The sequence below is a fragment of the Saccopteryx bilineata genome, chromosome 9, assembly GCF_036850765.1.
Source record: "Saccopteryx bilineata isolate mSacBil1 chromosome 9, mSacBil1_pri_phased_curated, whole genome shotgun sequence".
Taxonomy (NCBI): domain Eukaryota; kingdom Metazoa; phylum Chordata; class Mammalia; order Chiroptera; family Emballonuridae; genus Saccopteryx; species Saccopteryx bilineata.
Genome location: NC_089498.1, coordinates 91,966,938 through 91,981,616, shown reverse-complemented (window position 1 = coordinate 91,981,616; position 14,679 = coordinate 91,966,938). Strand labels below are relative to the sequence as shown.

The window sequence follows — 14,679 nt, the reverse complement described above, 5'->3', positions numbered from 1 at the left end:
GCCATGAGCAGCCAGTGGACCAGGGTAAGGGGCTGCACGGGGTGCTGCTGCCTTAGCTCTGTCTCTGCACTGGGAGGTGGAGACAGTGTCCCTAGTCTCCCCACACACAGGACAGCCACGCACACCAGCCGAGGGCAGTGCCTGGCATCGGGAAGTCATGCCACAGGCTTGGGTGTTGCTGTCTATGCCCATTCGCGAGGCTTGCTGGAACACAGTGCTCCTAACACCAGGCCCGCAGATTGAAAAGGTCGATCCCAGCATCTGACGTGTGAAGGTTGGGCCGGTTCATCCCCACTGTCTCTTTGACCCTCCATTTGTTCTGAAAGGTCACTGCCATTGTTCCCACTTCCCAGATTTGAGGAACTGATACCCAGAGGCCCCGTGACTGGCCTGGGCACTTTCAAGAGCCTGGGTGCACTCGCGTTGAAGGGGCTGATTCCTCTCAGTGAGGCTTCTTGCTTGAAATCCAAGAAAACACCAGATAAAAGGCATTCTAAATGCATTTTTTTTCTATAAATGCTAATCTCCTGTTACTGGAAAACAGGAATTAGCTTGTCTGCCTGAGGATGTGGTTGGTTCTTTATAAGAACGATGCTCAAGGAGTTTGCACATAGATTCCCAGCTTCATTATGCTGCCAACGGCTTCCAGCAGAAGGAGAACATCTGCAGCCAGATATCTTGGTAAGAATTTTATTTTATTCTGTGTAGAGTGTGGCTACCTTTGCTTCTTGGCTTCTCACTTGGGGGGAGCCACCAGAGGTTCCCTAAAGGAGCTGTCTTAGTTTTGTGGGCTAAGGGCACCCAGGCGCGTGGGTGGTCAGGGTACTGGCCAATGGTACAGTCCTTGGTCCCAAACCAGGGAACTGTTCCATCTCTGCCTGAAAAACAGAGCCTTCCATGTGACCATGATTGTTGGAAGCGTGGGCTCCAGTAACTCAGGGCTCTGAGGACATTCAGAGTCTATAAGGGGTCCTGTGCCCATAGACAGCAGGTGCATAAGGCAAGCCCTTTTTGGAGAACGCTGTACTTTCTAAGGCTGTTCTGTGCCTTCCTGGGAGATAAGACAGCCAGGCAATTCATGCAGAAATAGTGAGACTGGATCAGTAGCCCCCAGCATCATGCTGAGGTGGTAACAACCCTCTGGATAGATCACATACAGGTTGGCGCTGGCTGGTTGATCACACAGGTACAGGCTGGCGAGGTGACACAGGTGTTGGCTGGGAGATTGTACAATATGTTTCATGTTCTATGGAGCTGGGTTCCTTCTGGTGATGATGGAAATCCCAGACACTAGTGGGAGAAATGAATTCAATGGACCTCAACCTAGCTGTGCTTTAGAATCATGAAGGAGCTTTTCCAAATCCCCAGGTATGTTTAAATACTAAATACTTGGATTTAATCAATCTGGGGCAGGTCCCAGATATCAGCAAATCCTTTTAATTTCCAGATGAACCTCATATTCAGCCAAGGCCAGAAACCACCAGAGTGAGCCCAGGACACGAAGAGTGGTCTCAGACTGCAAATAGCAGCCCATTTGTCTGGGCCAGTGATTTATAGTGGTAAGGAGTCAGGCTCTGTGTTCACAGGCCAGGTGGCCTGGATCCGACTCTGGGCTGGACACTGGCAGCAGGGTCCTTCCAGGGTGTGTAACCTCTCTGGACCTCCCTTCTGCAAGAGGGGGTGGGGAAAAGCCGAGACTGGCCTTTAAGTCTTTTCAGTACTGATGCATTGTGGGTCTGTAAAATCTCTAGGTGTTATCCTCTGAGCTGGGTTTGTAGCATCATCTGGGTTTAAAGGAAAATACACTTGCTTTTGTGGAACTTTCTAACCAGCAGATTTTCATGCCTCCTGGCTTCAGGGTACAGATGCTAACCATTTAAGAAAAAGACAAAAGAGATATTGCAGTACTTAAACCCAAGTTTAAGTATTTGATTGGGTTGATTCTTATTACCGTAAAATTCCCATAACAAAATTAACCATTTGAAGTAAAGTTAATTTAGTGGTAATTCATACGCACACAGAATTGTAAACCACCAGCTCTCTCCAGTTCCAAATGTTTTCATCACCCCAAAGAAAACCCCCTCCCCTTCTCCCAGCTGTGGCCTCTGCCAATCTTTCTAACTCTATGGACTTACCTATCTGAGGTAGTTTGTATAAATAGAATCATACAATATGTGTCTTTTTGTGACAGCCTTCTTTGACTTAGAGTAATATCTTAAAGGTTCATCCACACTCTAACATGCACCACAAACAGCTGACAGCTTTGTGAGAAAGGATCAGCAATGCCATTTGGAAGAAAAGGAGGGCCTGTCAGCACAGGAGAAGCAGCTCCTTTTCCCCTCCTTAGTCTCTCTGTATCCACCCTTCTTGTATTTTCTCCCTCCTTCAGCCCCCCTTTCTCTCTATCTCTTCATATCTCTCTCTCTCTCTCTCTCTCTCTCTCTTCCCCCTACTTCCCCTCCTCTGCTCTTCCCTCTCCTCTCTCTATCTCTCTCTTTCTCACTTCATAAATTGTGGAGAAGATTATCAGGGAACTTGAGCTTGTTTTTAACTGAAATGTTCAGGGAACTAGGGCAAATAGAAAACTCTCCGTGATTAAATTGTGCTGCCATACTTCACTTTCCTTTGCCCGCAGTGTTGCCAAACCCAGGACCTGCCTTGCAGCAGGAAGCCCACGGCCTGCCAGTGCAGACTGGGTCTTTTGTGTGGGAGCCTTGTGCTGAAACGTGCACCCAGACATGAACATGCTGGGCTCCAGCCCTTGTAGGCTTTCTCTGTGACATTCTCCTGCCCTTTACAACCAGCTGTGGCCTCTCTACTCACCAACTTTCCAAACTTCTGCTCTCTAGCCTGCCTGACTTTCTCCTATGGCCTGGTGGCTTCCCCCTGGGCTGACCCTCCTGGGCACTCTCCACCATGAATCATTGTGCAAAGATGGTGGTCTCTGCCCACACCTGGTACAGTGTCCAAAGTGAAGAAGGTAGCTCTGAATCCAGCTGTTTTTATAGGTCCCCACCATCCTGGCCCACAAACTGACCTTCAGAACCAGGGCCGGGGGACAGCTTGGAAAGGGCATCCTCCTCCATCATGCTTTTCCAACTTGATGGCTTTGTTCACGTGGCCTTTCTCCAGAACATAAGCCCTCCTTCCCTGCTGTGGATGGCAGGAATGGAGGTCACCACAGGAATCCAGGTAGGGAGGCCAGAGTATGAAAAATAGGAAACTATAGTCTCTTAGCATTTAATTGAATCTTGCTATTTCATGCAGACAATCTTTGTCTTTTGATTAGAGATTGAAATCATTGATATTTAATATAATTATTGATATGGTTAGATTTACATTTACCATTTTATCATTTGTTTTCTATGTGTTGCCTCTGTTTTTGTGTCTCTGTTCCTTCTTTACTGTCTTCTTTGTATTAGATAGATATTTTCTAGTACACCATTTAACTTTTATTGTATTTTACCATATTTTTGTGTTAATTATTGTTTCCTTTCAGGATTACAATATGTATTTCATCTCAATCTTCTTCATATTAATACTTAATTCCAGTAAAAACAGAAACTTTGCTCCAAGGTAGTTTTATTTTCTTCCTCCTCCTTTGTGTTCTCATTATGTACATATTATATCTGTATATTATAAACTCCAAAACATTACATACTGTTATAATAGTTGGTTTATACACATTTATGTCTTTAACATATAGTAAGAGAACAAGTGAGAATAAATACAGTCATGTACTGCAAAACTATTGTATGTTTGAATGACAAACTGTTTATACAATAGTAGACAGACTTTCACATGTGCCCTGACCGGGATCCAACCAGACACTGTCCAAGGCCAATGTTCAAATCAACCAAGCTATTTTCAGCTCCGTGGTCATACTCAAACCAAATGAAGCCACTGGCTGTGAGAAGGGAGGAGAGAGACAAGGGGAAGAGGAAAAGGAAGAGAAGCAGATGGTCACTTCTTGTGTGTGCCCTGACTGGGGATCAAACCCAGGACATCCTCAGGCCAGGCCAACATTCTATCCCCTGAGCCAATAGGCCAGGGCTCAAAAAAATTTAATGAGGTGAAAAGTTCCTATCTCTTAGCGATACAGTAGCCATCATAACATAATAGCAGAGTGCATTACTCACTCTGCTATTGTGATGATCCTGGCATACAGTGTTTGTAAAGTCCGTAGTCATGCACAGTAATGTCCTCGGCCTTGACATTCACTCACCACTCAGTGACTCACCCGGAGCAATTTCCAGTCCTATAAGCTCATTCACTGTAAGTGTCCTATCACCAATGTACCATTTTTTTAATCTCTTATTCTGTAGTCTTACCATACCCTTTCTATGTTTAGATACATAAGTATTTACCATTGTGTTACAGTTGTAGTATTTAATACAGGAACATGCTAAACGGGCTTGTAGCCTAGAAACAATTAGGCCATGCCATGTAGCATAGACTATACTATCTAGGCAGGTATCAGTGTACATTAGGATATTTGAGCAGTGACAGCATCTCCCAATGACACATTTCTCAGACTGTATCTCATCATTAAATTATGCATAACTGTATTTACAGGGTCTTTCATATTAACCTGCATATTTGTCATTTCCTGTGTGCTTCATTTCTTCCTGTGGACTTTGTTCCTTACTTCCTGGTTTCATTTCCTGTTGCCCAGGAGAACTTCCTTTAGTGATTCTTATAGGGCATATCTGCCAGCAAGGAATTCTCTCAGTCTTTACACATCTGGAAATGTTTTATTTGCTTGTATTTTTTTTAAATAGCAATGTGGACACAGAATTCTCAAACAACAGTGTTTGTTTTTCTTCCATCACTCTGAACATGTCGTTGTACTTCCAGCCTCCGCGGTTTCAGATGAGAAGTCAGCTGCCCATCATGCTGATGTTCCCCTCTATACAACGAGTCATTTTTCTCTTGTCTCTTTCAAGATTTGTTCTTTCTCTTTAACAGTTTTGCTCTAATATGTTGAAGTGTAGATCTCGTATTTGTCCTACTTGGATTTTTTTTTAACTTGTTACTTGTTGCCTGTGAAAACTAATACTATTTTAACAAATTTGGAAAGTTTTAAGCCACTGTTTTTTCATGTAACTTTTCTGTCTCTTTCCTTCGCTTGTTTCCTCCTAGGACTTGCATTACACATATATTTGAATGCTTAATGTTGCTTTACACATCTCTGAGAAGCGTTCTTTTTTCTTCAATTGATTTGTTCTGAGTTTCTTAATGTTTTTCAGAGTGGATCATTTTTATACTGTATCTCTATCTTCAAGTTCACATATTCTTTCTTTGATGTATCAAATATTCTGTTGAGCCCTGGTAGTAAATTTTTCATTTCAGTTATCAGACTTATTAAATAATTTTTATTTTGAAAAACATTTTATATCTTATTGAGATTATTTGTCATGCATTATTTAAATTCTTTAAACATATTTTCTTTATTATTTAAACATATTTACATAGATTTTAGAGTATATGTGTGCTAAATACAAAATATGGAAATACTCAGTGAGTTTCTATTGACTTTTTCAAAGTATGGATTACACTTTCCTGTTCCTTTATGTATCTTATAATTCTTGTTTAAAAACTGTGCATTTTCTGTCTTTTTTTAAAAGCTTAATACATTGGGGTGACACTGATTGACATAATTATACAGGTCTCAGGTGCCCAATTCTACAACACCATAATGTACGTTCATTCTTCCCCCCAAGTCTGCACATATCTATCCTATTTTCCCAACACCATGTTCGAATAAACTCTCTTTATCCTGTTGTACGTTCTTGCCTCCTTTGTCAAATATTAACTGACCAAATTGGCATGAGTTGATTTCTGGTGTCTCTATTCTGTTCCATTGATCTATATGTCTGTTTTTATGTCAGTACCTGCTGTTCTGATTACTATGGCCTTGTCAATATAATTTGATAACAAATAGTGTGATTCCTCCAACTTTGTTCTTCTATTTCATGTTTGCTGTGGCTATTCAGGATCTATGTGGTTTCATAAAAAATTTTGGAATATTTGTTCTAGTTCTGTGAAATATATCATTGGTATCTTGACTCTATTGATTGCCTTGGATAACATGGACATTTTAATGATGTTAATTCTTGTTATCCATGAACATGGTATATACTTCCACATATTTCTATCTTCTTCATGTTCTTGCTTCAGTGTCATGTAATTTTCTGAATACAGGTCTTTTACAGCCTTGGTTAAATTTATTCCTAGATATTTTATTCTTTTTGAAGCATTTGTGAATAAGACTGTTTTCTTAGTTTCCCTTTCTGATATTTCATTATTAGTGTATAAATATGCAACTAATTTTTGGATAGTTATTTTGTATCCTGCTTTACTAAATTTATTTATCAGTTCTAGTAGTTTTTGGTGGAAACTTTAGAGTCCTCTATATGCAGTATCATGTCATCTGCAAATAATGACAGTTTTACTTTTCTTTCCAATTTTGATGTATTTTATTTATTCTTCTTGTCAGATTGCTGTGGCTAGGACTTTAGTACTATATTGAATAAGAGAGGTGATAGCAGACATCTTTGTCTTATTCCTGACCTTAAGAAAAATGCTTGTAGTTTTTACTCATTGAGTATGATGTTGGCTGTGGGTTTGTCATATATAAGCTTTATTATGTTAAGGTATGTTCCTTCTATTCCCGCTTTGCTCAGAGTTTTTATTATAAATGGGGGTTAGATTTTATCAGATGCTTTTCTGTATCTGTTGATATGATCATGTGATTTTTATCCTTTGTATGGTTATGTGATATATCATGTTTATTGATTTGCAGATATTGTACCAACCTTGCATCCCCAGAATAAATCCCACTGCATCATGGTGTATGACTTTGTAATTTATTGCTGGATCCAGTTTGCTAATTTTTTGCTGAGGATTTTAAAATCTGTCTTCATCGGAGATATTGACCTATAATTTTTTTTCTTTGTAGTATCTTTATTTGGTTCTGGAATTAGGATAATGCTAGGAGTCTTCCCTCTTCTTGAAATTTTGGAATAATTTGAGAAGGATAGGGATTAATTCCTTTTTGAAATTTGTGTTTGTTGGGAGCTTTTTATTAGTATTATTATTATTACTGCTTTAATTTCACTAGTTATAATCTGTCTTTTCAAATTCTCTGATTTTTCTTGATTCAGTTTTAGAAGATTATATGTTTCTAGGAATTTATCCATTTTATCCAAATTGTCCAATTTGTTGGTATATTGTTGTTCATAATATTTTCTAACAATCCTTGGTATTTCTTTGGTGTCAGTTATTACTTTTACTTCATTTCTGATTTTATTTATTTGGGTCCTCTTTTTTTTCTGGATGAGTCTTCTTAAAGGTTTTTCTATCTTGTTTAACTTTTCAAAGAATCAGCTCTTGGTTTTGTTGTTGTTTGTATTTTTTTTTCTTTTTCGACTCTATTTTGTTTATCTCTTCTCTCTTAATGAAAAGGAAGGACCTAAAACTATCACCTAACTAATAATAATAATAATAAATAATAGCACTGAGATCATCTTGCACAGGTTATAACTCACTTCAACATAGTGGCCTCATTTAACTTCTGTACCCAGCCTGTGAGCATTAATGTCCCCATTTTACAGATGAGCAAACTGAGATCATTCTCTCTTGCTTCCCAGCCAGGAAGTAGTGAAACTTGTTCAAGCTTGGGTTCGCCAAAAGCAGAGACTAAGATAAGGGCTTGGGCAGTTTATATGGGAGGTGATGCCAGAAAGCCAGAATGAGGGGGCAGGAGAGTGAGATAGGCAAGGAAATAAGCCAGCACAAGAGGCATTGTCCAGGCCACTGCTGGACAGACTGACTTTTTCAGAGCTCTGTGAAATGGCCCCTGGTCATCCAGGAAGGATAGAGGCTGTGATGTTCCCCTGCTTCCCTCTCCCTTGGTGGAGGGCTGCCCCCATGGGTGTGGATGCTCTACACTTCCAGACTCTGTTCATATGCACAGAGGCTTCAGAGAAATCCCTTAAAGCTGAGAGCCTGAAGTGGGAACCCATCAGGGAGTGGGAACTCTTTATTATCCTGTGACTGAAATCAGAGCCGAACGTGGGGAGGGGACATGAGGCACCCAGAGCTGTGTTACCAGCTACAGCCTACACCCCAATACTTCTCTTTCCATACTGGGGAGTGTGTGAGCAGGACAGGCATGAGGACACATGGAATCAAGGTCCTGAGAAACTCAGTGTAGGGGAGCCGGGATGGAGGTGGGGGCAATGAGAGACAGAGGGGATCAGCAACAAAATAAAGCATCCCACTTCATAATGGTCCTAAGGGTCCCTGCCTCTGAGGGCCCCGTGGGAGCTGGCATTCATTCCCTCCCTCACAGTGAGGAGGAAGGTCACGTGTGTTAGACTGCTCATGCTGCCATAGCCAAGTACCACTGAGTGGCTTAAACTTATTTTCTTATAATTCTGAAAGCTGGAAGTATGAGATCAAGGTCTCAGCAATGTTGGTTCCTTCTGAGGCCTGTCCCTTTGGCTTGTAAATGGGCATCTCCTCCCTGCGTCCTCACATGGCCTTTCTTCTGTGCGTGCCTGTGTCCTAATCTCCTCTTGTTATAAGGATGCTTGTCATGTTGAATGAGCACCCACCCTAATGACTTCACTTTAACTTAGTTACCTCTTTCAAGACTGGGTCCAAATACAGTCACATTCTGAGGTACTTAGGGTAGGACTTCAACATCTGAATTTAGGGGATGCGATTCAGCCTGTGGCATGGGGCAAGCCTGCTTGCTTTCCTGGGTTCTGAGCTGTTAGCCCTGAGACTTCTGTGGCTCAGGGAGAAGGGGGCCAGGCACAGGCTGAGCAGAACCCTCACCTAGTGTCTAGACAGAAGCTCCGCCAGACACAGTGTCCTCCTGGAGCCAAGCAGAAACCCATACATACCCAGCCCCAACGCCTGAACCAAACAGGGGCTGAGTCAGGGGCGTTCCGTGGGGAACCATTTTCCTATGGTGATCTCTGTTCCTGCCTGTTGAGGAGAAGTGATATTGCTGAGAATGGTTGCGAAATGGCAAACCGCAGAGAGGACTCACAGCCCTCCTGCACTCTGCGCAACCCCCGTGCTGTCTCATTTAGAGTTGCCCCAGCTCTATGGGGTTGAAGGGCTCTCCCTGTTGGCCAGATAAGGAAGCTAAGGTTCAGTAAGTTCAGTAATGCCCAAAGGAAAATGGCTAGTGAGCAGCAGAGGCAGGACCTAGGCCTACCCATCTCTACTGCTCACTAGCAGCTGGACCTCTGCCTTTAAGGACATCGGCCATACCCCTCGGCCATAGCCATCAACTCCTCCAGTGGAATCTGGAATGTATCCATCAGGTTCCCCACAGAATGACTTGGATAGTGGTGCAAACTAGCTTCTCTCCACATGTTAAATAGCTGGCAGGTAAGACCACCATCCAGTTACCCTAGAAATGAGGGTGGAAGGAAGCAGCCATCCTGGTGGCCTGGGAGGAGGGTGAGGATGAAAATGGGGACATAGATGCCCATGATGATGACTTTCAGATACCTGCCCTAAACACCATCCAAGAGTCAGGGAATTCTGAAGATGAGTTCAGCTCAGTGTTCAGTTAAGAAATGTGTCCTCTCCTCTGCCCCGAGCTCTGCTCTCTCTTCCTCTTAGCCCTATAGCATGATCTTATCCCTGTCAACTTTAGAGTACACAGTGAAGGTCACTCGCCCCTCCCCATGCTGCTGCTGACATCATCTTGTCAGCTCTGAAAAAAAAAGGTAAGAATATTCTTTAGAGAAAGCCAGGCCTGGGTATAGAACTTAGTTCCACCACTTACTCACTCGCTGGTCTTAGTCAAGTGATGTACCAGTATCTCTGATCAGGTTCCTCACTATGAGAGGAAGGTCATGACAGGCTGTATCTTACAGGACTGCCATAAGGATTGCAGTCCAATAAAACCAGAATCCAAGGAAAGACACAGGCTTATTCCTGGGAGAACAGAAATTCTCTCCCAGACAAATTGTGGATCCTGGTCACCTCTGACTGTGAAACTTTGCCTTTGGGAACTTCTTTGAAAAGAAAGTGGAATGACGGGATGCAAGGTCCCTGCCCTCGGAGCCAGGCACCCAGTCTTCCTCCTCCAGTGTCTGGGAAAGGCAAACCCAAGACCAGCCAACTGAGGGTCCCAGAGGAAGGCAGGCTGTCATAGGGATGAAAGTTAGCTGGAGTCACTGAAGTTGGCCTGGCCTGGGAAGTTGATCCCTGATTCCCTAATGAAAGTTGGAACATAGATTCAGTCACTTACACACATGTGTCATTCCAGGTGCTGTTCTAGGCACTGGGGATGCAGCAGGTAACAAAACTAGAGCTCACATTCATCACCTGTTATCGTCTAACAGAGACCTCTCTGAAGTTCATGGGCCTCTGGGGGTTCAGTCAAGATCTTCCAGGGGTGGGGGCAGGAGGGGCAGCAGGAATTGTTTGATTAAGAATGGTCATTATGCAGAAGTTACAAAAATTTAAAACCCTTCCCCCGCTTCTGGTTCTGCCTGTGACATGTACAAAGCTTAAAAATTGTCACTTCCATCCTTACAACAAGGAAAAAGCTAAGCAAATTTAAAATCGGTGACTTTTACTAGAACCATTAGAGAATTGAGGTCTCAGGGCAAACCACCACCACAAATATAGAGACAGAGAAATTCAGAAATAATGGTCAGGATCAACTTACCTGAAGCATAAGCCATTGGAGCCATGTTGAACAGATAAAATGTATTATGCTCACTTTGTTAAAGATAACACGAGGAGGCTGTCGCCCAGGTGATATTAATGTGTGTTGGAGTGGACTAAAGGCAGGCGGAATCCTTGTAGCCTGGGGCTTGGTTTTGGGATTAAGCCTTTCCTACCCTTTTTGATGTGGGGCGGTACAATCCAATCATGCCTCAGAGAAGTGACTTTGTAGTAGAGACTTCCCTATTTTGTATATTGGATTAAAGGTTGTGAAGCTACACTATAAAATAGGGGTAGAATGGGAGCTTGCTCAATTGGTTCCTGAGATTAGCATGAGAGAGCAGAGAAAGTAGAGCCAGCAGCAGAAGGAGGTCACGTGGAGGAGGCCAGGAGAAGCAGCCAAGATGGTGGAGTACTGAGTGAGATGCCAGTTTGTGCAGAGTTTGTATCTGGGAGAAGGAAGGAGATGGGGAACTGAGGAGAATAAGGCTGGTGAGCTAGAAACCTTTGATTCTAGGAAACTCGGATAAATCAGTAGCTTTGTGAGCACTGAATGTGATTGGGTTTTAGAGCCCAGTGTATGTTTTTACTTGCCCACCGAGTGCAAGCTAGGATTAAAGACTATGGCCCACCAGTTTGTGGCTCCGTTGTTTCTTTACCGACTGTCGGAATCCAATGTGCAAACCTGCATGGGCTGGGCTGCTCTGATGGTGGCCCTGGCCCTGCCTTCTGGCTTTACAAGCCACAAACTGGTAAAACAAACAAACAAACAAAAAAATTTAAATGATAAATTGACTACTTGCTAGAGGCTGAGTGTGATTAGCTGGACTGGGAGAAACTCCCGGGGCCAAGTTTTAGAGGGAAGGTCCCCACACTCTAATGGAGTTTCCCTCCAAGAACACCAGATTCTCAAGATAAAGAATCAAGAAAAATCCCCATGAGTTTTTTTTTTTTTTTGGGGGGGGGGGAGTAAAAGTAACAATTCTGAAACAGGATCAGAGCTTTCTCCATAACCCAGTCCTGCTCTCCAAGTAACACAAGTTACCAGAGCCTAAGCTACCTGGCGGAAGGGAAGGTAGCAACCTCCACACCCTCTAGACTTCTCTCTCACTTAAAAGGAGGGGAAAGAAGAAGCTGTGTGATACTCCAAAGGTCATAGCCCAGGGAGGGAGTGATAATTGATCATAAAACAACAAAATTCATCCCCCTCTTCACAGCTTAACACCCCAACAGTCAGCCAGGCTCTAGTATAACTGACTACAGCTGCAGGGTGCAGACTGTAATCAAAGAGTTGTCAGGGAAACCCAAAGACAACAGAGAAGGGAAAACAAGTAAAATAAACAAGGACACTGGAGAAAATGGAAGACTCTGTTACCTACAGATACAATAAACACAGCACAGAACAGCTCCTAGCCAGAGTAACATGAAGCCGCAAACTAAGACTTACTTCCCTTTGTTTCTATTACCCAATACATTCTGTATGGCTCCCAGTGAAAAGTTAGGAAACATGGTAAATAGCAAGAAAAACACAACGTGAGAGGTAAACTTAGCACTAGACAACCCTGCGTATAAGAAGTTTAGAAGTCACTCCTCTGTCTTAACAAGCAGAGCTGAACCAGACTAAAAAAATCAACAACTCTTCTAGGATCCCTAAGAGAGGGGAAGAAGCAGGACAGGATCCCTAAGAGAGGGGAAGAAGCAGGACAGGATCCCTAAGAGAGGGGAAGAAGCAGGACAACCACTGCCCCCAAAACAGGAGAGATAGGTGAACCCAGGGAGTCAGGATATGCTGGAGCAGAGACTCGCAAATGGGAGCCACCAGGGGCAGGACATCTGAGCCGCCAGTGACGACCTGCTGAAGGCTCAGTGTGGATGATGCTAAGAAAACACCAGGATCCAGTTACAGGGTGGTCCCTATGATATTGTGAGATTTACGTCCAGGAGCTCAACCAGTTTCCCATAGTAAATATCAGCGAAAAAGCCCCTCCTGCTTCCTGCAGGGGGAGGGGAAAAGGTACAATTTTGAAATAAATCAGAGAGCTCTGTTTAATTTAACCAGGCCTATCCTCAGGGGAAAGTAGTTAACCAGAGCCTAACTTGCTGGGATATAAGAGCCAAACTTGACCTGGGGAAGGGAGATAATATCTCCAGCCTACACTAATTAAGCATCAGAACCAAATGCAGATATAACAGGGATCTTGCAATTATCAGAGAGTTTAAGATAACTATGATTAGTGTGTTAAGGACTCTAACAGAAAAAGTAGATAACATGCAAGAACAGATGGCTAATGGAAACAGAGAGAGGGAAATGTTAAGAAAAAAATTGAAAGAAAATGTAAGAAATCAGACACAATTTAACAAAATTAAAGAACGCCTTTGGAGGGTTCATTGTCACCCGAACACAGCTAAGGAGAGAAGCCAGAGCTTGGAGATCCCAAACTGAAATGCAAGAGAAAAGAAAGAACAAAAAAGCAAAACAGATTACCCAAGAACTGTGAGATAATTCTAAAAGTTTTAATAAATGCATGATTGGAATACCAGGAAGAGAAGAAAGAGAGAAAAGATCAGAAGAAATATTTGAAGTAATAATGGCGAAGAATTTTCCACAATTAATAACTGTGTAGTAGAGAATTTTTATTAATTTTTTTTTAGGTGAGAGGAGGGGAAACAGTGAGACAGACTCCTACACGCATCCCAACCGGGATCCACCTGGCAACCCCATCTGGGGCTGATGCCTGAGTACCCAGCTATTTTTAGTGCCTGAGGCTGATGCGCTCCAATGGAGCTATCCTCAGTGCTTGGGGCCATGCTTGAACCAATCAAACCACTGTCTGTGGGAGGGGAAGAGGGAGAGAAGGGTGAGAGGGACAGGGGAAGAAGCAGATGGTCCTCCTGTGTTATTTTACAATATCTGGTAGATGGGCCTTTAGGTGTGTTGAAGACCAGGTCCCCTGGAAAGCTCACTCAGAGATGGAGACTAGCACAGTGTAAGTACCAGGCACTGACACCTGTTGAGAGTGAGGAAGCAGGACTGAGGAAGGGGGGGAACCTGAACTGTGATGCAGGCACCACCATGACCTTACTCAATTCTGCACTCAGTTGAGGCTAGGCTGGGCTTACAGAGCTGTGCTAAGTGGAGGCAAGAAAGCTTCCCCAGGGAAGGGAACGTGCTTTAAGTGAGAAAATCTCCAGTGGAGGTGGGGGCTGAGGGCTGTCTATCAGCAGAGTCCTGGAGATATCTGGCTGGCACAGAAGCCTCATGAAGGTCGTCTCTGGATTTTTACTGTCACAAACAAGGCTGGGAGGAAGAGCAAGAGGCCTGATGTCAGAGCCCATGCCACCACCTCTGGCCATCACCCCTGCTTTCTTTGGATCCCAGAGTACAATGTCTTAGCTTTTCCTTTGGGCTGGTTTCTCCTGGAGGCCCACAGTGTAGGGTCAAGACCCTGAGTCTAGACAGTGCCTTTCTGAAAATGACAAGGGCGTCCCTTCTTTCGGGCTGAGACAGCCCTAGGCCCAGACCCTGTGGCTTGTGGAGTCGAGTACCGCCTGATGAAGCTCTCCACCCTTCTTCATCCAGGCACACTGTTGGCAGGAACTGAAACCAAAATGCCCAGGCCTGCCCTTAGGCCATCACAGTGTGCACACAAAATTTTAGGGTTAGAATATTTCATCAATCCCTTGGAATAACAACAAACACTGAAATCCAAAATTGAAAATTTGGAAAGAGGAATAAGATAGCATGAGCACAGGCCCGAGCTGTTCCTCACTGCCCTGCACTAGGATAGAGCAGGAGCGTGTGCAGTCCCTTGTCCTCTGCTCTTTCCCATGACCCAGAAGGGAATGTGACAGGCCTTGCCCGTGAGGGCTCGAAACTAGAGGGAGGACAGACAGCCTTGGCCTTCTGTCTTACCCTCTCTAATTCTCTGACACCAAGTGAATATCCAGCAATTTATTTCAATTTAATTCTGACTC

At 43.5% G+C, this 14,679-nt stretch overlaps 1 protein-coding gene across 2 annotated transcripts in view; it reads left to right on the top strand.

Annotated features, from left to right (window-relative positions):
* The first annotated feature begins 428 nt into the window (after nt 1–428).
* ARHGAP22 (Rho GTPase activating protein 22) overlaps nt 429–14,679 on the top strand; it is a 206,553-nt gene continuing 192,302 nt past the window's right edge. For both annotated transcript variants that reach the window (XM_066243429.1, XM_066243427.1), the window contains exon 1: nt 429–681. In XM_066243429.1, coding sequence (XP_066099526.1) covers nt 630–681 — 52 coding nt within the window. In that variant the 5' untranslated portion in view covers nt 429–629. The remainder of the gene's footprint in view (nt 682–14,679) is intronic.